The 22,761-nt window shown below is 45.0% G+C and overlaps 1 protein-coding gene across 2 annotated transcripts in view; it reads right to left on the bottom strand.

The window, feature by feature from the left end:
• Positions 1-22,761, bottom strand: part of St6galnac3 (ST6 N-acetylgalactosaminide alpha-2,6-sialyltransferase 3) — a 463,655-nt gene that overhangs the window by 366 nt on the left and 440,528 nt on the right. For both annotated transcript variants that reach the window (XM_050149449.1, XM_050149447.1), the window contains one exon: positions 2,064-2,188. In XM_050149449.1, the coding sequence (XP_050005406.1) occupies positions 2,113-2,188 (76 nt within the window). In that variant the 3' untranslated portion in view covers positions 2,064-2,112. The remainder of the gene's footprint in view (positions 1-2,063; positions 2,189-22,761) is intronic.

The raw sequence follows: 22,761 nt of genomic DNA, 5'->3' as shown, positions 1-22,761 counted from the left end.
CACCTTGTCTTTCTAATATAAATCCCTAAACTATATTCTCTTTGCAAACTTTCCAGTTAGTTTTTCCTTAAAATAAAACAGCAAATTTCAAACTCTGTCTTTTATGATTGTCTCTCCCACATCTACTTTGACATCTAATCTGACAGTCATTTCTTAAAAGTATGCAATTCGAAGGCTCTAATACATCTGTGCAATTGTGCAGCCCTCTCTACAACCCAATTTTAGAAATTCCATCACTCCCTGAAGAAACTGTGCATGCATTAGCAGCCTCTGTCCCTGCCTCCTGCCCTGACTCCTGATAGCTACAAGTCCACTTTGCTCCCATGAATTTACCTGTTCTGCAATCTTTTGGCCCAAATCTCTAACACTGAATGTCTATGTAACTCCTACAATCTAATTGTTGTCAGCAGCCTCTCAGATAATATAATTACACTTGTTGTGTTTTGTTTAGTTTTTGTAGATGGAGACTGTTGGCAGAGGTTTCTGTCCTGCCAAGTCCCACAGCCATTCAGGCCCAAAGAAACACACAGAGGTCTGCATTAATTACAAACTGGTTGGCCTATTAGCTCAGGCTACTTATTAACTCTTACATCCTACATTAACCCATAATTTTTGTCTGCCTTAGCCACATGGCTTGGTAACTTTTACCAGCAAGGCAGTCTCATCTTTCTTTCTCTGTGTCTGGCACCAATTTGTAGTAAGGAAGCTGCTTGTTTGTTCCCAGCTGCCCATCCCTGAAATAACCACAAAGAAACTGTATTAATTAAATTATTGATTGGCCTATTAGTTCTTGCTTCTTATTGGCTAGCTCTCACATCTTAATTTAACCCATTTTTATGAATCTGTGTATCACCACATGGCTGTGGCTTACTGGCTAGAACACACCTTTTATAAAAAACTTTATTTCTGACTAATATATGCATTATGAGCAAAAAGACCAGTTTTGGTCACTATTAGTCCTTTAACTATATTGAGGTTCTCTTTATATATCATGAATTGATAGAGGTGTACTAAGAAAGCATACATGCCAGGGTATTACAATATCCTTGCCATTACTAAATAGTTTGTTGTACAGCTCAAGAACCTTCCTTCAGTTCTGACCGACTAACCCACCAGTTAGTGGTAACTTTATATACAAGTATGGCATTATGTAAGCCAAAGTCAGCTTCAGCCTGACAACAGACTTGCACGTGTGCCTTAGTAAGCAGCTGTACATGTGACTATGGAGGTTAGGAGCAAGGTCACATGTGGGTGTAGGAGTCTTTGTGCTTAGATAGCCTCTCAGGTGAAGAGTCTGTGGAGATAGCACAGAGCAAACTTACGAAGTGAGGTATCAACTCTGGGATGATTCAGGACAGAGAAGCTAGGGAGACAATGGGGAGGAATAGAACCAAAGGCCTCCCACTGATGGGAGGAGGTGACTATATCAGTGGTCCAGGAAGCAGCCACCACCAGCTTCTGGAACCCAGGGCGCTGGAGGCTGGTGTTTGCTGTCAAGGGCTGAGGAGAAGGGGGACCAAGTCATCACACTTGACCTTCTTTGTCCACCCCTGCTCCCAGTGAGGTTTTGTGCTCACTGTCAAGCCTGCAAGGCAACATCTTCCGAAGACTAGCAGGGGATTGGACCAAGATCCTTGCCATCAACAGTTCCGGTCCATGATTTAAAGACCCTCCTCCTCAAGCAAGTGCCGTGAACAATGTCTTTGCCTCCACCACCCTGTCCCCTGGAGGGGCATCTCCTCTCATCTTACTTCTCTTGTCGGCATCTCCCATCTCCTCCCCTCTAGCGGGCATTTCCTGACATTTCCTTGCAGTTAGACATGACAAGGTTTGTTTTCTTTCTAATTTCTTACTCTCTGTTATTTTACTCCTTTTCTAGCCTCAACAGCAAAAAGCGTTCATTATTCTTGGGACCGTGGACATAGCACCATGAGAAAACCCTTAGCATGTATGAAGAGCAGGGTCTGGGTCCTAGCACCACACCACACGCAAGCATCAGTCTTTTCCACACTGATGGGAAAGCATGTGAGGAAGCAGGAGCTACGGGAGTTTAGGGAGCTTACAATTGACGGTGAACAGGTCGCAGAGTTTGGCTTGGAGAGAGTGAGTTTCTTATTCTTCCCCGCTGCACATGTAGCAGCTGGCCCCTTGGCTGTGCTTTGGAGAAGAACAGATACAGGAGATGTGTCTGCAGGGAGCACAAAACACAACAGTTAAACAACGCAGAATGTAGAAACTGCAGAGACATTGAGGGCGAACAGACACAGAGGTTCAGCACATGGAGGAGGTGCCTGTCTAGCAATGTTAAAGGGTCTTTGGTCCTCGGGGATAACGACAGCCTCAGGAGTGAAGATGGATTCAGCCGCAAAGGTCCAAGGTTTCTGTCAAAGCATTGCTCTCTCACCTGCAAGGGCAATGCCTCCACTTTCTAACCTGATCTTCCGCCGGGGCCTTTCTTCGTCTATGCCTCAGTTTCCCGGGTAACAAGGCCGCTGGATAAGGAACAGGACATAAGAACCTGCATCTTCTTTCCCAACTCCAGCGTCTCTACCACATTCTGGGCACCCCTGGAGGTGGCTAAAGCCTGTAACAAGGAATCAAGCAGAACTCTCCCCTAACTCCATCTTACCAAGGGTAGACCTCAAAATGAACCGTCTGCTAAGTGAGTCCAGCCTGGCCCGTGGGTGGGCTGCAGTGGGGCTGGGCTGGTGAATAAGAGAGTTCAGATGCAGTTGAATGGCATGTTGGATGAGGTGGGGTCAGGATAGGAAGAGTGGTCAGTGGACTGTGAAGGAAATGGCATCGCAGTACTATAGTCCAGCATGGAAACTTTCAAGAACTCGGGTCCAAACTGCTGTCTTGATCAGGGTAGGAAGAATGGTTAGAAAAGTTTTCAATTAACATTTTATTAGATCAATTCACAGACTGTAAATATTTAACCATGTTGTTTGCCACACTCTGAGTCTCCTAGATACTAGGAATGCAGATAGAGGAATTGTAAGGTGGCTGTGTAGATACATGGCATTGTAAATCAGGGCATATGAATTTAGAGTCCAAGGCACTAAGAAGCATTCATGGTTTCGTGTTCATTTTCAGCCAGGCACAGTGTACTGAGCCCAGTGACCCTCCGCCTGCCTTTACCACACAGTGCAATCCTACTAACCTGGGTGGTGACCCACAACCTGCATCCCTGAGACCTGGCTGGGACTCTCTGCCACTTCCCTGCACGCCTCTTGTCCTCATGATGAGATGGAATGTTCCATTCTGCCAGATCCTTTATGCTCCTCCGGGATCTAACCCCTATCACAAAGGTGTTTGCTTCCTGGTCATTGCCGGTGCACCCATGCCCACCTCTGTGCTTCAGAGGGAACAGGTAACACCCCCGAATGGCTTAGGGAGCAGGGAACCAGGCGCTGCTCCTCACTGTGTGCGTCTGGCCTGATGGTTTTATCCATGGAGGGTGTGCTGAATGTAAGCAGGCACTGTCTCCCTTCTTTGTATTCTGTCTCGCTGACTGAATTAAAATTCTAAAAAAAGGTATTGGAGCGATCTTTTCATAAATCTTTCAGAGGTACCGGCATAGGTATGAGATCATGGTTGGTTCTGATTGGAACTTGCTAACCTGATTAGAGGAAAGAAAAAAGAGGAAGAACACAGCTCAGGATGCAAACAGAAACCAGCGCTCTTAACGAGGCCGAGGAGCTTGGAGCCCACAGGTGCAGCGAGGGGGGAAGGAGGAGAAAATGTGGTAAATTTTCTCAAGACCTTGCGATGAGAACTCTGTTTTTGTTTTTCCCTCCCTATCTTTGTGCTTGTTTTCAAGATTCAAGGAGATCTTGGGGGTGCCCTCTACTGTCACCCTACCCCACCCCCCAGTACAACTGTCACCCTGCCTGACAGTGCATATTTATATCTACTTCATGCACCTTTCAGATCCCTCTCTTCCACCTTGGGAAAGAATGCCAGGCATTTGACTGGACTGCCCCTAGAACCACAGTGGAGCAAATGCCCCCTGCTAATGGACATTGCTCACTGGAATAACTTTTCTGACTGTTATCACCAGAACAGAAAACTAAGATCATTATGATCTTAACAGACTTTTTAAATGTATGTGCGTATGCTCATGAGCACACACATGTGTGTATTCATTCATGTGCACACATGTACATATGTATGTGCATGTATGGAGGTCAGAGGCCAACATCGGGTATGTTCCTCTCCCTCTCTCCACCTTATTTTCAGAGACAAGGTCTCACTGGACCTGGAGCTCACTGATTGGGTTAGGTCAGCCAGCCCACAGCTCAGAGATCCTCCTGTCCTGGTACATCAGCGCTGGGGTTACGGGCACATGCTGCCTTGCTCAACTTTTTATCATGGTGCTAGTATTTGAATTCAGGTGTCTGTTTAGATGGCAAAGACTTTGTTGACTATCTCTCAGCTTCCCAGTTTTTGTTGTTGCTACTGTGTTTATTAGAAACACAGAGCCCCTGTTTTGTTTTGTGTTCTTCAACTATTGTTACAGTTAATATAGCTGAAAAGGTCAGTATTGTGCTCAGAGTGACACTGGGTAGGTGGGAATCAGGAAAACACCCTCTCACAACTCAAGCCCAATGAAAGCAAGTGACGTGGTTGCGGATACCGGGAAGGCATCCCCATTTCCAACTGGTGGGGAGGAAAAGTACTAGCGTGGAAGGTGAGGCAGAAACAGATGTCAGGAAACTAGCAGTGTTAACAAATGTATGTAAATACATTTGCATGTAATTTAAATATGAGAGAATCAGGAAGACTTCTTCCTGAGACCTTGGGCAGCTTACCTCTCTGAACATTGGTTTCCTGGTGTTCCACTACAGTTTTTAATGTCATAACTAAGGGATGTAGTAGAAATAGTCTCCAAAGAGACCTCAGCAGATTGTGCAAATGGTTTCTGTCTTACAGGAGATTAGCTAAGGAAATTCATGACATCCTCCTCTTACGATAAAGAAATTTGAATCATCAAATACACAAATGCAGTAGTGATTATAGACACACCCAGAGCGCAGTCAACAGAACTTCTTATAAAGGAAAAATGTAACAATTTTTAATTATCACCATTCAAGGTTCATAAAGGAAAGAACACAAGTGTGATTTCCAAAGAAAATATTTTTGACTTTAATTTGCATATATTGCCCTCAAGACCAACTGGGTAGAAAGTTTCAGGCCCTTGGGAAACCCAGCCAGCTGGTGAAATTGGCCAGAATGTGGCGAGCTATTTCCAAGACTGGTTAAGAGGAGTTAATTAGAAGTATACCACATTGATATGGAATCCACTGGAGAAATGCCTGCACTAGAGACGGGTCAGCTTGATCCTTCAAAGTACGTAGTCTGGAGATAAAATTACCTGCAATAAATGCGCCCCTTATGAGGTACATTTCTGGTGCCTTAGTTTCCTTCCTCATCTGTAAAATGTGGACACAAGCAGTCCCTACTTCAGATAGTCGTGGTAAGGATTAAATCAACACGGGTAGAGCCTACGAGTTCTCTGGAGACTGTAGACATTGTTCACAGAGTTTAGACATTGTTCTCACGGCAGCTCATCGGTAGGCTCTGCAGTAGAAGAAGTGTGTGCTTTGGTGTTTTGGTTAGATGATCAAACAGGACCTTCCTCCCCTGAGACACCATGATCCCATGTTTCTACATGTCATGCCTGAAAGGTTTTTTAAAAATAATGTCACTGTAACACTGAACAGATTTTTTTTTAAAAGCCCAAACAGTAAAAGACATAGTACATAGTTCTCTAAAATCTCTATGCTTTTGAACAGTAATAAACAACATGTTTCAACAAACATTTGAACAACTCCTCTCTGAAGACATAATGGCCCAAATTCAGCAGTAGGAACGTAGGGGCAGCAGTGGCACAGATGAAAGGCGGGGGGGGGGGGGGGGGGGGGGGGGGGGGGGGGCAGGGGGGGGGTTTCGGCCCTATGCTGGAGGGTGCACATCGGAACGCTTGTGGTGCGTTCAGTGCACAAGATGGACGGAGTCTGCCTGGGCCATGGGGAGAGTTTCCTATGCTATGAATGCTGAGCTGCCTCAGGAAAACAGCCTTGAGGGGTCTCCACAGCAGGCAAGGTGGTAATTCTTGGTTGGGAAGACTTCCTTAGTGTTCCAGCCGCCAACTTATTCTCTAGCATGTTCCTGTCTGAGTCTCCTTCTGAGAAGTCACCATGGACCAGGGTAAGCCCCATCTCTTCAAACTCGTTTCCAGGTGTGGCTGCTGGCCACCCAGGGACGCAGGTTAAAATGCAGCTGGGTTCTAAAAACTGGGCCGGAAATGAGAAACTGAACAAGGCTATGGCATGCCACTTGCCTGGTTGTCTTTTTTTTGGGGGGATGGGAGTCCTCTTTCTCATGGCTCTTTAAGGACTACAGTGTACCGTCCAAGCTCACATCCCTCCCTACACTCTCAGCAGCATTTAACAAAGCTCCAATCAATGAAAAGAACGCAAGATCACTTGACCCTTTTCTCTGGCATTGTATTATCCAGAAAATCAGAAATGTAAGTCACAGCTGTGTTCCTGAAGGTACAACTCTTGACAAATTAATTCCCCAGCAGAAATCCTAGCACTTGTTGCAGGCATACATGATGTTTTAATTCCGTATTTTGCACCTCTACGATGGAGCCCTCCCTGGCCTTGACTACATTAAATGGATGTATAGACACATTAACGCAATCAGGTGACCATGACTTGCACCATCATCCTAAGCCTTTGAACAGTGATCAGGCAGGCTTCTACCCTCTTTGCTGCGGGCCTGCCTAACCCAGCCAAATCATTATTTCATAGCAGGAATAATATCTCCTGTAGCCAAAAACAGTAGCCATAGCAACATCCCGAGGAGGTTTTGTGTTTCCGTCGTCACCTCAGGTAGTAAGTCAGCTGATTTGCCTTCTGGCTTCTCCCTGAGCAAGGATGAAAAGGCCTACGATGGAAATCCCAGTTTGACTGCAGAGAAAATCACCTGTTTAGAAAATGGCCTTGTTCTTGCCCAGGGTCAAAGAGGCTCAAGAGGGAGAGAGACCCAGGCAAGGTGCAGCCCCGAGCCAGCCCTGTGTAATGAGCATGAAGGAGGGTGAGCCATGTGCTGACATTTTGGATGGGTTGGAGAAAAAGAGAATCTCTCTTTTGTTCTTTTAATGAAGAGAGTTGAGGAGCTGGGTCAGCTCTGGCGACATGAATTGCAGAGGGCAGACAATCCCGCAGGAAAAGGGCCATCGACTCTTCCGTTGGCATGTTCAGTGTAGCTTGTCATGTGGGTGAAGGTTTCCTTTCAATGTCACCAGAGAGACACGAGTTCTAGGGAAAGCTGCATGCATAGGCTTTGTTGGAGGAGTTCTTTAGCTGCCAGGGCTGGTCCCGCCTGTTGCCTGGGGTTTACTTGCAGATAAAGCAACGAATGTGCAAGCGGCTCAGGAAGGGCAGCCCTGACACTGGTTCTGAGGTCTGAGCCTGACGCCTCACCCTGACTGAGCGCTGTCACGAATGCAAACGCCCCGATCACACCTGGACAGAGATCGCGGAGTGCCGAATGAGATGTCTCATTTTCAAAGCCCTTCATTTACTATTTCATAAAATGATCTTGTGGCAAGAAGAAGAGCTAATGAAGCATTTGATTATCTGACCGATAAAGCAGAGCGACAGGAGGAAGAGCCCTCTCTGACGCTGAGAACCCCACAGACAGGAGGGCTCCTGCAGATGGAGGTCTTAAAACATGGGAACAGAGGAGTCCTCAAACAGCATATTATGAAAACACCACCAAAGAATAAACTCCAGGTCAAGTTTGCCACTGAATCCTGCATGCAGAAACCAGCGTGCTTGGAAACGGTGGTGGAGGCTCTGGACGCAGGAAGCCTGTGGCAGGTGGCGGTGGTCTCACGGAAACAAAGGCACTGTGCTAGAATTGGCTTGTGAGCTCCCAAGCTTTCCTGTGTTCTTACTAACAAGCAATTAAACTGCTGAGGGAGCAGATATGCGTGGGCCACAGGGGCACATCTGCTCCAGTTCTGGTGCGTTCTGAATTGCCCAGGCTGTATCTTTGCTTGCTGGAGGAGTGTTGGTGGTTACCGTCGTCTCTGCCATTGTGTGAACAGGCAGCAAGAGGCTGGGCTCCGTCTAGTTAGTGGGGTTTAATAGAGAGCTCTGTTCAAGGCTTCCTCCATGAACACTAATAGGGACCATTGCTAGGACCACTCACATAGTCTGCTTCCTAGAGACAGATCACTCAGAAACACATAAGATGATATGAATATCTGGCATGATTATTTTCTTTTAAAATTTAACAGATGGTTAGCCTACAATACAAAAATATACACAAGAAGAAGAAATAAAAATAATGTATGATTTCATGTCAGAGAAAATTAACTGGCAGTCTTCTTGATGGATTGCAAACCTCTAGAAAAGGTATGTTAGCCCCTAACATGGTCAAGACCTTATATTTGCTATCCAGCACTGCAAAAATACCTTCTTTCTCGATGCTTTGTATGATTTCTGCATGTTGTCACTGACGTTGGTATATACCCACACAATCATGCTGGAGAGTGCTTTTTAGGTGTTTTCATTCATTTTTTTTTATCTAGAGGTACAAGCATTGTTTAAAGAATGCTTGGGTCATGCTGTGGCTACTTTTCTGAAGCCTGATTAGAGGAACCTTGAACACTAGATAATCGTTTCCCAGGTCATCAATGTCCCTGCAGCAGAGCTTCAGTTGGAGGCTTGGCATTCCAGTTTGGGCCGTATGTGAAAGGGAACTTGATAGCTTTTGGTAGCATATTCTCATTCCTTTGTCCAATTCAGTGGATATTTCTTAACAGTCCATGCTGAGTCATCCTGCACCACCGTGTTCACGGAAGACGATGAGAAACCAGTGCACAGCACCAAGGGGAATGACCAGTGAGCATGGAGGAATCCCGGTGGCACAGAGTTCTGAAGCCAGCTAACAATTAGGGAGGGAAGGATGTAAAACTGCTCATTGGCTAGAACTGGGATTGCTACTGCTCGGGCGGATGCTTTACGCAGTGATAAAACATGCTTTCACAGAAAGAGCCATCACCTGTAAGTCACAAAGTGCCTATTGGCCAGATACCCTCCCCAAGTTCCCCTTCCCAGGAGCCCTTATACATGAATGCAGTATGAATAATATTCTGGACAATGCCATGGTTTGCACATGGTATCAACTGGCTAATGAGTAGGGTAAGGACCAAAGAACAATGATTGAACTGATCAGTGTAGATGGCAGGGGTGGACTTAGATGTTTGGCAGATGGCAGGAACAAAGACCCGGACATTAAGAGTCGATAAGGAACTGAGAGCAAAATTGAAGACTGAGAAGATCAACAAATCTTATCCTTGAAGGAAATCTCCAAAAAGGAACAAGGCAATATCTGACAGGGGCTGTGCAGTCTCAAGGGGTATGGGAGGATGGCGGGTTATATTCACGGTCTTCTCTGGACCACAGTCACCCCGTTCTTGTTTCCTTACCTTCACCCTTGCGTCCTACAGTCTTTCTTCCAATGTCTGTTGAATGTGACTTTTCCAAGATACCAATCGCAAAAGGTCATGATCTCATAACATTTCAAAGACCCTCAAGACCCTCATGTGGAGCTGGAAGACCCCTCCCAGTGAACTCCCTTCCAGGTTTCCACTACTGGTTCTCCCCAACAAGGAGGTGCATCCTAGTGAGTCTCCAGTTCAGGGTTCGTATTTGACCTTCCTGATTCTGTACCTCCCAGACTCTAGTCTCTGCAGTCAGACTTCCTCACACCACACAGGGGTCCACCTTTCCAACCACCTATAGTCTCCCTGTCACTCTCTGGTCGTCTCCACGCATTGTTCATCCAACCTGACCGAATGCAATTCATTTGATCTGTCTTCCCCAGACAATAGAGTTCCCAGAGACACCTGCTTTATCTCACTTCCCACATCGATTCCTGGCTGGCAGGATCATGTCTGACACATAGAGTTACTCAATGCATGCATTTCAAATCAATGACTATATGAATAATTGAAATAATACTACCATTAACACACTACATCTGTAAACGCTGTCTAGAATAATGCAGCCAGGGGTCATGGTTTGGGTTTAGTGTGGCCTCTAGGGATGAAGTAGAGAGAACATTTACAGTCTCCTTCACCTATGATCCGAAGTTGTGCTTTCCAAAGGAAGAGGGCCTGTGAATCAGTCTACCCTTTAGGATTTTTAATTCAACGACAAAATTGTGGTAGAAAGCAAAAGCAGAAACATTTTCTGCTACACTGTGATGGGCCTTGGATAGCCAAAGCCTGGGCCAAGTATACCCTACTGCTTGCTGGTCTCTGTGGCTTTCTGTAAGTCAGGACATGTCTCTGGGCTGTCGCTCCCTTGCTTTCAGGGTATAAACTCTTTAACTTACTTCAGTCACATGGTTGGATAAGGACTGCGTGAGATAGTTCAGACAATGCTGAGCAAATGCACCCACAGATTTTTGGATCAGAAGAAGGCAAGAGTAACCCATGAGGAGGGGAGAGAGAGAGAGCATAGTTCTGCTACAGCCTATATGGCACCTGCCACTTTAAAATATGTCCCCTGGGAAGATAAATGAGACTGTTGTCAAGGCTTCCATAAAGAATCATTTCAAAAGTCCTATTTTCCAACTCTAATAAGTCTGCGATCAAACAATCAGTTTCTGGGACAAAGGCCACCACTGTCCACGGAGTGACCTGGAAGCCTGTGCCTCTATTCAGTGTTGAGAGCATGCAGGCATAGGCAGTTTCTCCATGTGAAGAGGAGGAAATAGAACCATGGTGTGGGGGAGGCTGACAGTACTGTCTGGGTGGCTGTTGAGACCCGCGCCTAGAAGATCTTCGGGACGCACCACTGAGCAGCTGACAGCCCATCTCTGGGGGCACCAGAGGTGGACATTTAAATGCCGCTTTTGTTTTTATTGCAAGAAGAGAGGAGGATACGCACATCCAGACAGTAGGGTGACAGGGACAGTTCAGGGTCGTCTGTTATTTTCTGTCCTCCTTGGGCACCATTTCTTCCTGCCTCATCATGCTCCGAGCCCCTCTCCCCATCATCTCTGTTTCCTTACCATTCTGCCCTGTTGCCTCAGAGTGGGAGCATGACCCACTGGAGTCACCTGAGCTTAGGCCATTCTGTGCGAAGAGACCCCAGATAGCATCAACGACCTCTTGCTATTTATGGAAGAATGTCATTGGCCCAGCTCAGGTAAACATTTGGAACACGGGTCTCTGTCTGTCTATGTTGAACTGCTCACCTGAACAGTGATCTTGGGAGTGTGAGATCCTGTGGTACACAATGCAGGCAGATACTCTGTCAGAGACGAAGACCTGGGTGAGTTCCCCAGGAGGGAGCTAGCGACACAGGTTCTGAACTCAGGGAGGAAGTGTGAGTGTGTATGTGTCTTTGTTTGTGTTGAGGGGTTGTCTCTCCAGTATTTTCTAGAATTATGGGTTGTTTAGAAATCAGACGGTATCAGAGGCAGATCCAATGGCCACCACTCTGAGATACAGGCTTTTTCTCACCTTGGCTACCAATCTAAAACCATTTATATCTGTATTAAGGTTAATATTGTCACGTCAACACGACAGGATCTAGAACAACCTTGAAGATAAACCTCTGGGCATGTCTGAGGGACTGCCTGATACTTTCAGATTGGGTTAATAAGGTGGAAAGACCCACCCTGAATGACTGCAGCATCCCAAAGGCTGGGGTCCCAGACTGCATCGAAAGGAGACAGCTGAGCCCCAGCTTTCGTCTCTCTCTGCCTTCTGATTGCGGATGATGTGACCGTCTGCCACACACGCCTCCCGCCATGCCCTCCTAGCTGTGGTGGGCACACACGCCTCCCGCCATGCCCTCCTAGCTGTGGTGGGCACATGTGCCTCCTGCCGAGCGTTCCTTGCTGTGGTGGACTTCCACAGGGAGGGCTGACATATTACTTACTTAGATGGACCTTCCTTCTTTAGATTGCTATTGTTAGGCATTTTATTACAACAAGAAAATAGACTAATGGGATCAGTGTTGATGGCTTCCAAGGAAAACAAACAGGCTTTTAACTGGGTAAGAGGGGACCAAGGAATATAAATCCTGAGAAGAGGCAAGCGCTGTTTTGCTCTGGACACTTAAAACTTCCATGGTTTATTTATTTATATACATAAATGCGGGTGGATTTAAATGGCCATTCCATTGTACAGAAACACTGAGCTCTATCAAAGGAGTATAAAATAATTTCCTAATTAGTCAAGTGTGTGCATGCATTTGTGAGTGCATGTGCTTGCGTGTGTTGTGTGTGTATGTACCATGTGATGGGGAGATCAGGTTACAGGATGATTAGTGATACTTGTTTAAACAGTTTTTAAGTATAAAGAAATGCTTCTGGGAGGTAGAGACTTTATAACATTTCCCCCTCTGTTCAGGAGATAGTAAAGTAAGTTTCATGAACTGATGCTGTCTTAGCTGTGCTCAGATGGTCTTCTTGGACAGATGGACTTCGGGACAATGTGAGAGCTAGTCCCCAGGCACCAGAGAGAAGCACCCCTATTAAGCTCACAGCTTGAGATACATGTATTTTCAACCATGTCCCATATCAGTATGTCATGTATCTCGGCTAGGGACAGTCTCATAGTTTAAACAACAGTCCTTCCACCCTGATGTCACCCATAGGGCAAAGGTCACTGAGCAGAATACCAATCTACAGAACCTGGCAAGTCTGGAGGAAATTACCTCCAGCTGCCTGAAGAGCGTGATGAGCTTCAAGAAAATTTTCATTTTTAGAATGCAGTGACTAGCAACCCACTTAACCTTGAGCGTCTCACATCACAGGCACGGTGGCGTGGCCCAGCACTGGCATGTATCATGTATCATGTATCATGTATCATGTATCATGATGGGGCCACTTGGTCAGTGATTCCTCTGAGAGCTGTTGGGCTCTCCTGACAGGAAGAGTAAAGAAGAAAAATAGGGGGGTGGATAAGCAAAAGGAGCCTTGTATTTTGATCTGCAAGAGACTGAAAGACATTTTCTAAGGTGAAGACTTTTTCTAAGTTCTTTTTGTTTAGATAATTTTTCGTTGTCCTACACACTCAAAGGCTAGTTTGGTTGCTGAGATGTTTTCAGTAGCATGTTTTTTTCTTGATAAGGTTGAATTCTGCAGTTGGATTTTAGAGAGATGTCCAGATGTGGGGTCATTTATTTGTCTGATAAAAGCAGCATTATATTGTCATAACTCATAATCCCTGGTACCAAGGAACTCCAGAGAATTAAAGACTGCTTTTACATGTGATTCCTATCTATAAAATCTTTGTGTGTCTGTCTCTGTGTATGTGTATGTCTGTGGATGTGCGTGTGTGTGTATGTGTATGTCTGTGGATATGTGTGTGTGTGTGTCTGTGTATCTGTGGATGTGCACGCATGTGTGCATGGGTATAGAGGCCAGAGAAGACTTCAGGAATCATGCTCTGAAATTGTCTCATAAAGAGGAGAACACAAGTATTTTACTGGGCTGGAACTCAGCAGTAGTTCAGTGGGCTCCAGGACCCTGCTGTCTCCACCTCTGCAGCACTAGAATGAAAAATGTATGTTCTAACACTCGACATTTTCACGTGGATTCTGGGGGTTGAACTCAAGTGATGCAACCTCAGAGCCATCCCTATAACCCTACATCTAATAAATACTTTATTGTGCTATTGGTGGTATAGAAATACAAAACAAATTTTGCCGTTTTAACAATTAAGTAGCATCGACATCAAAATATAAATTCTGCTGTTCATTTCCAAAATTTTCAACATCCTAAAAGGAACCCTTGTGTCTGTGACTACTAAACACCACATGACCAGCTTCCTTTCCTTTAGTCCCTGGTGTACTTACCTTCTGTTCTGTGAATTTGTTTATTCTGGATGTTTCTTATAAGCAGAATTGTATATAATCTGTCCCTTATATAGTATACTTCATCTACTGTAATTCTTCATTTTTTATAAGTACCTCATTGTGTCCTTAGCCCACATTTTGTTTCTCCAACGTGACAGACATAGACTATTTTTACCTTTTGGTCGCTATAAACATGATGGAACTACTTAGTTTTTTTTTTTTTTTTTATACAACCTATGATAGACATTACCTGAAGACTAGGTGATTCTTCATGGATCAGTTTGCATGTTGTGGGAAGGTGGTGGTTGATGAGTGCAATGGGAACCAGCTCTACTCTTGCTGTGAAGTTAAGCTCTTTAAGTCCACCAGGATGCGCTGGGAGGATCTGAAATGGCCACAACCCACAGCTCTCAGCGAATCTGCATGATGAGAATTCTAAGCACGAGTTCTAAAGAGAAAGAGAGAAGGAGAAAGCGGAGCCAGAGAGAAGGGCTAGATGAGCTAGTCAGAGACCATCCAGGGAGCAAACCAATAGAAACCAAGCAAGGGGATAGAGGTGTAAAGTAGAGGCTAGGGCGCTGTCAGAACTATCGAAAGAATCCACGGAATGGGTGCAAGGTGGACACAGATTGACTCTGCACGCATTCCTGACTCACGGGAAAGCTTCTACCTGGAGAACCCCCCTGGGCTTGATGGGACACATCTATCATCCCAGCATGGGTAATGGTGACTCAGGAGGACTAAGAGTTCAGGGTCATCCTTAGCTGCATGGTAAGTGTGTGGCCAGTTTCTTCTGTGTGAGACGTTGTATTATATGTCGACATGGTCTTTACACAAAACAAAGATTTTAAGAACATTCTCTCGGAACCTAGAATCATCAGCCTAGGTGTAATACCCCTGTACTTACTGAATGTTACTAAACGAGTGTGTTGGGGAAGGCCACTTGTTTGTTTCCCGGACACCCAGACTCCAGAAATAATCACACAGAAACTATATTATTTAAATCACTGCTTGGCCAATCACTTAGGCATATTGTTAGTTAGCTCTTATATCTTTGGTTAACTCATTCCTATTACTTTATAGTCTTACCATGAGGCTCATGGTTTACTGGCAAGTTTCTGACACATTTATCCCTGGGTGTGGCTACCTGGCGTCTCCCTGACTCCGCCTTCTTTCTCCCAGCATTCAGTTTAGTTTTTCCTACCTAGCTCTACTCTGTCCTATCACAGGCCAAGGCAGCTTCTTTATTCATTAACCATTAAGAACAACACATATACAGGAGGACCTCCCATGCTGGGAGTGTATTTAAAAAGATTAAAAAAATGTTTACATGTTAACATTAAAACCACTTCATATAAAGTGCAAAACTTTGTGCTAGGGTAGGTTTGGGCATCCATTTAATCACTGGAAGTTTTCTGTGTAAGTCACAGCGTGTGTTGCAACTAGCACCTGCAGGTTCATTCAGAAGCAGCTATGGTAGGGTAGTGTGGTGGAAAGGGCTAATGTAGGGGTGATGAATGAGCATCCAAGGCATGCTCCCCGAGCAAAACAAAGGCAGTCCCGTGTGGGGATTCCTAGATACACAAAAGGCAGGAAACTGAGGATCTAAGGAGGCTGAAGAGCTTGAATCCCAGCCAGATGTGCAAGGAGAATCAGCGCAAAACTCCATGGCAACCTCACTGTGATGTTTCTGGAGAGGAAGGTGTGCTGGTGTGTCATCACCGCAGTTTCAGTGATGGAGGCAGAAAGACATCCCAGTCTTCCCTGCCCCCAGAACACCTACATCGTATTAGGTACACACTGCTGAGTGCCAGGAATTTAGCAACACTGGGATGCCAAGGAGTTTACTACCATGTAGAGGGAGGAAGAGTGGTTCACATCACTGCCTTTGTTATTGCCTACAGTGATGGACACAGGATGGAGCATCTCTAAGAGAGTGACATTTTAGATAGGCACCAAGCATTTGTGCGTCCTCAAATTTGCGAGTTGGAACACCATTCCCAAAGTGATGACATTTGGAGAGAAGGCCTTCGGTTAGTGCCAAGGTCATAGTAAAGAAATTCTTGTGAATTGGATAATGACCCTATAAAGGAGCCCAGAGAACTTATTCTCCTCTTCAAACTGGATCTTGGGCTTCGAGGCCTCCAGAAATTTCTATCATTTATAGCTACTGGATCTACTTTCTCTGAGGATGATGGATGGCAATGAAGGGTTAAATTAGATGGCATGCGCCAGCTTTTAGCAGAATGTTGGTCAGCTTTGTTTTTACTTCCGTTCACCACCCTCTCACTTGTGGTCCCTGTAGTTCTTCATCTGTTGGGTAGTCTTCATTCTGATTCTTTAAGACTGCACATTTGCTTGTTTAGTGTGTGTGTGTGTGTGTGCGTGCGTGTGTGTGGTGTATAGGTGTACACACAGGGGTCAGAACAACTTGCAATAGTTGGCTTTCATCTTCTATCATGTAGGTCCTGAGGCTTGAACTCAGGTCTTAAGACTTGGTGGAATGTATTTTTAGACTCCAAGCCATATCTGCAATCCCTGATTCCGAGTCTTTGGACACAGCATGGGACCTTCATGCACCTACAGTCTTCTTCACACTCAGAGCCCTGCAAGAATGAGGATTCTATGTTCATTTCATAAACAGGACTCCATGAATATGAAAAGAAGCCCACCGCAAAGAGCCGCACATTAAAAGACAACACAAAGGCTTAATTTTAGGAGCGTGTTTATGGGTTTGCTCGGCCATCCCGTCCCTGGGGTTCTATCTTGTGAGGTGCGAGTCAGAGACCTTTGCCCACTGCCACTAATCATGCATCTCTCCCAGCCTGCTAGGAGGGTCATGGCAACTTTGCTGAGCCTGCCAAGCCAGGATGCAATTACTGCCAATTGCATCGGGGAGTTTTGTGTGGGAGAATGGCCTGTTATAAAACACACAGAGGGAGGCAAAACACTGATTATTTAATTTGTATTGTTTTTCCGTGAATGTAAAGAATCTCCCTTCTGAAAGGAGCGTGGGGCCAAATGATAAAGACAGAATGGCTGGAGTAGAATGAAATGAACATACTTGCTTTTAAGACTAAGAAGCAAAAGCTCACAGAAACAAGAGTCGTAAAAAACAATGTTATTTAAATAATACTATATTTCTTCAGCCTTATCATTCTGATTACACTCAACTAATCTACAAAATTGAAAGGTAATGAGCAGTATTTCCTTAAAGCACATTAAATAATAGTGTCAAAATGCAAATTTATTCATTAAGTATAGATGAGTATGTTAAATATTCATGAGTTGTTGCTCACATTGTGTAATTAATGCCATGGTCTTTGAGTCCAGAGCATTGGGACGACAAGGGCTGTGCCATCACTGCTGGGAACTGATACCAGCTCCCCAAATACTCCTGAGGACACAGGTTAGATGTCCCTGACCCCAGTGAGTGCCATTTTGCCAGTATTTCGTACTGAATGTTCTTGGGAGCATGACTGTGGCGCGTCTCTAGTTTTATTTTCCCCCTTCTGTTGTCTGATAGTCAAAGTGAGGACGAGCTGGGTCTGAAGGGAGTCTTGCTGGGCTAGAATATCCATGACCTGAAATACCCTGTTGATTGTTGTGACCTCGGGCAAGTGGAAGCATGGTATAAAAGTCTCCCTCATAAGTAGAAAATGTCATATTTTATCTCCTCTGAGCCTCTTACTCCATTTCCCCCTAAGTTTAGTCCTTTTACTTTGGGAGGAGAGACCGTGGGCTTAGAATCTTTTGAAAACCTGGTCCGTTTTCTCTTCTCAGTCCATCTTATCTAAAGTCACATAATAGCTGATAATTATTTCTTTTATTAAATGGCTGGTTTGTTTTGGCAGGCTCTGGAAATTTAAAGGCCTCAATCACAGTGTCCTTTATCTGTGTTCTAGGTTACTTGCTGAACCTTTCTTCGTGATTCAGTTATTATAGAGCCCAAACAAACCTGCAGGTGCAGAGTAGCAAAGAAAAACTTTGTGCTTCTACCAGAACCAAAGAAGGGCTGATTCCTGTGTTTTTGTAAGTGTACCAGTAGCCTTTGTAGTGCTCCAAAGTTTTAAAGACAGACAATAGTTTCTTCTGATGCTTAACTTACCAAGAGCTAGATCCTGGGGCCAGAGAGATGGCTCAGTAGATGAGGGCACTGATGTCCAAGCCTGATGACCTGAGTTTGATTCCACTTTGATTCCACAAACCTACAGGGTGGAGGAAGTGAACCAACACCCTCAAGTTGTTGCCTGACCTCCACATGTGAGCTATGGCACACACATGCCTACACATGCATGTACGTGCACACCGTCCCACCCATGATAAATGAATGAATGAATGAATGAAAAATGTGAAAAGAGAATGAGATGTCCATATGCCATTACCATAGAACTCTATAAATGTGTCTTCTGGATGGGATTTCATTTCCTAATTCTTTTCCTCTCAATAATGGATAATCTTGCCATCATACCTCATGACACTTGAATGTTGCAGTATTTCCTGCAGGAATGGCCAGTGTCCGTGCTTATGTATCACTGACGATGGCTGACTTGTTTTAGCCCATCAAATACTGTCTAATGTGAAGGCAGCTCGGCTCGAAGCCCAGGCGCTGACAGACTCGTGCTTGCTCTCGCTCTGAGGCTTCTGTCACTCATCATGGGCAGCCTGGTCTCCAGCTTCAGGTGTGCTGTGTGTGAAGTGTGAAACAGCCCTGGAGCACACCTGAGTCCAGTGCTCATGGGGACCCAAGCCAAGTGCCAATCCACCTGTACCTTAGACAAGCCTGACCTACCTATGGAACTGTGGGTTGAACTTAAAAGAGTTAGAGAGGTCACCAGTTTGGGAGTAAGCGTGCGGGAATGTGTATTTATTTTATATAAATGGGCACGGACCTCAAATTACCGGCGCAGTCCCTTCTAGAATGTGGTGTTGTGTCCATCAATACGCTGGCACTGTTGAGCACCAGTGGCAACAGCTACGTCTTCTATATCTGAAACTTTGTACTCTTTACAGGCTACCTTACTCTTCTACCCTTTCTCCAGCCCCTCTGAATCACCATTCGACTCTCTTCCATGAATTTGGTTTTTCTGGGAGCCTCATATGAAGGGAATTAAAGTATTTGTCCTTCTGGTGGTTGGCTTATTTCAGATATTGTAATAGCTTCAAGGTTCATCTGTGTTGTAGCAGGCATCAAAATCTCTTATTTTTAAAGCTGGATAACTGTCTGTCCTGTGCAGTGTATGGATGTGGCCTGTCCTGCTTTTCCATCCGTCTCTTCATGGATGCTTGGAGTCCTCTCACCTATAGGTTGTCATGAATACCGCTGGTAGGGTAGGCCTACAAATCTCTGTTTCAGTCTGCACTTCCTCCTCTGCTGAGTATACACTCAGATACGCAGCTCTTGGAGCATATGGTAATTTTATGCTTAATTTTTAAAGGAATTATCATACTGTTCCCCATTGTGACTAGCCCACTTTACATTCTCATCAGCAATGCATGAGGGCTCCAGTGTCTCTGTATCCTCTTCAAAGCGTGGCACTTTCTTGTTCCTTTTTTGTTTCTTTCCATAGCAGTCATTGGGGCTAAAGAGATATGGCCGGCAGTGAAGAGCACATACTGCTGCTGCAAAGGACCTGAGTTCGGGTCCCAGCACCCACTTGGGATGGCTCACAAAGGCCCACAACTCAGTTTCAGAGGAGTGCACACCTTTGTACTCTGCAGGAACCTGCATTCACATGCACATGCTTACACAGAGACACACTAACACAACATACATGCACACAAATTAAAAACGAACCTTTATTTCTTTAAATAACAGTCCTCTTGTGGCTGTGAAATGGCTTTAATTTGTGTGTGTTTGATGACCTAGTGATACTCAGGGTCCCCTCACGTGCTCATTGGCCATTTATCTGCCTCCTTTTGTGAAGTATCTGTCCAAGGCCTTTTATTTTAAAATCAGTAATTAGTGATCATCATCACAGGACTTACCGCTGGAAAAATACACATAAAATGGCATAGTGGGAAATTCGTGGATATTTCAGTATTTTCCTCCCTTATATTTTTTATGAAGCTTGACTATTTTTATGATTTTTTTGTCATTGTTTAAAAATTAGAAAAATAAACATTGCCAGGCATTTTGGTGAATGCTTTTAATTCCTGCACTGATGAGGCCGAGGCGGTGGATCTCTGTGAGTTCATGGCTATTTCAGCCTAGACAGTGAGTGCTACGCTGGCGAGGGCTATGTGGTGAGACTCTGTCTTAAAAACAAATACAAGTAAATAAAAATAACAGAAAGAAAGAAGAAAAGTAACCAACCACTTCTTGCCTATTCAATAGGTAGCAATTACTTCTCCAGTGAAGCTCAGGTTGTATTTTGAAGGGTTCTCCCAGGAAATATCTGTCTTTCAATTACATTTACTTAGTTGTATGTATAGAGGCCAGAGGATGCTATTGGAAGCCTTCGTCTGTTCCTCGCCACCTTATTTGGAGACAGGGTTTCTCAGGGAACCTGAGGCTGTTATTTCAGGTAGACTGGCTGGCAGGCCCAGGACTCCCCCTGCCCACATGCGCAGCGCGAGGGTTATAAATGTGTGCAGACAGGTCTGGAGTTTTCCTTGGGCTCTGGGTGTGATAACTGAGGTCTGAAAGCCTGTTCCAGAAGTATTCTATTCACTGACCCCACTCTTTAGGCTGGATTCTCTTTTTTTTTTATTTACTAATTAAAAACCCTACTTTGTCATGTGTGCTTGTAATACTATCTGATTTTTAAAATGCTAATTAAAATTTAGAACCAGAGCTATGAAACATGTTATAAAAACATGAGAAGAATCGTCTTTTCTGTGAGTAGTTTTCTATGGCTCTTCTGCTCAAATGTGACCCTGGCCAGCCAAGGTTCCTAGACCTCTCCACGACTGTGTGGGCCTTTTATGGGCCTCGGTATTTGTGTGTCTCCTCTGCTTACTGGGTTGGACTGAACGCCATCAGCATCAAGGAGGAAAATCAAGAATGTTTCTGCTCCCTTGTGAGCCTCTGGGGTGAGAGAGGGCAAGACAACATCTGTCTATAATTGGGAGCAGCAGCAAGCAGGGCCATAGCCAGGCAAGGGGAAAGTCAGGATACCCTTTATCATCGTCAGTGAAAATATTGATGAGACAAGAATGCAGTCTCGCAAGCATTGAAATAAGATAGAGTTGCCGCGAAGGGCATCTCTTTGAGGTGTCATTTTGTCCTGAAAATGAATGGAGTCTGCATTGATTCTTCCTTCCACAGCTTGCTGCGGGGCAGGGCTCTGGCAGCTGTGTTTCTGTGATCTCCGTGGGCAATCGAGCAGGAGTTGCTCGGCGTCACACAGGTAGGCTGACCTTTGGACATTGTGACATGACCTTGCCATCTACAAATAGATAATTACATAATTATGTACATCCTTGATAATTGTGCAGTTAGGTCACAAAAATAGCAAAAAAAAAAAATCTGAAGGTGTTTTAAACAAGTTCAGTCTTGTAATGGGCCATATTTATAGGTATCCTGGGGCACATGCTGCCCGTGACAGCAATTTAGACATGTGTGATGCATAGATACGGCTGGGGGCTATAGCACCTGGAACCTCACCACACAGGTGTGCTAGCAGCGGAAAGGAAGCAAGGGGGAGCAAGTGTCTGGCTAATCATTAATGGGTAATATAATGGTGTTTAATTGTTTTAAGGAGATCAGGATTATTTGCTCATGTTTAACTAGCACCTATTTTGATAGCATACCTTCTGATTTTATATTACAAACTGAAATAAATATTTCCAACTGCAACCAAATGCATATTTTAGTCTAATCGGTCAATTTTGGTAGTACCTCTTGAATCTAATTGACCGTTTAACTTTTCTGGTTTCTTCCCACCGTATATCCATAATTCACACATGGGCGCATGGAAGGCAATGATTGCAGTATTGGCAGATAGGCTTATTGAGCTCAGCAAGGGCTGAGTTCTCGCATTGATCACCCCACTTAATCACATCAATAGCCACAGTGAGGAGATAGCAGAGCATCTGTATGTGGGCTTGAGCGATGGAGGCTCATCACTCACGGTCGCACATCTGAGGAGCAGCGATCTGAAAGCCTTAGCTTTCTCAGCTGAAGCATGGATGCTCCCTGGATTCCCTTCGATGATTGGCACCACGTGAGAAAGTGGGTGGAAAAGTTCGCAGTGGCAGTGCTGAGTCCAGAGTCGGCACCCGACCCGTGATGGATGAGGGCCGCCCTCCTTACGTACCACCCCCAGTGCTTTGCCAAGGTCACAGAGTGAACTGGAGCCGTGCTTACAGACCAGGTCTCCTGACTCATTTTTGACTACCGGTCTCCAGCTTATCATTTAAAAGTGGTTAAATCTGTTGTCCGTCTCCTAGGGCATGGTCAAGTGTTATCTAGTTTACACCAGCTTTGTTGTGATTAGAGACGAAGCTTCCCCTCCTAGTGGGACGACCTGACAAATAGGAATGTCTAAAGAAAGAGATAATACCCCAGAAAGGGAGATACTTGGTTTGCACTGGGGCAGTTCTTTCTCCCTGCTCAGACCCTGTGTGTTGTGATGTGGGATTCCCTTCTGTATGCTATGAATAGTTTTATTACCATTGTTTAATAAAGAAGCTATTTTGGCCTATGGCAGGGTAGAATAGAGCTAGGCAGGAAAACTAAACTGAATGCAGGGAGAAAGAAGGTGGAATCAGGCAGATGCCATGCAGCTTCTGAAGGAGAAAGACACTGTAACTAACCGGTAGGTAGGCCACAGCCTCGTGGCGATACATAGATGAATAGAAGTGGGTTAATTTAAGATATAAGAGCTAGCTAGAAGGATGCCTGCGCCATTGGTTA

Source organism: Alexandromys fortis, unplaced genomic scaffold, assembly GCF_014885135.2.
Source record: "Alexandromys fortis isolate MF-2015 unplaced genomic scaffold, M_Fortis_MF-2015_v1.1 scaffold_68, whole genome shotgun sequence".
Lineage (NCBI taxonomy): Eukaryota > Metazoa > Chordata > Mammalia > Rodentia > Cricetidae > Alexandromys > Alexandromys fortis.
Note: the sequence above shows the minus strand (reverse complement) of the source record. Positions and strands in the feature narration are given on the sequence as shown.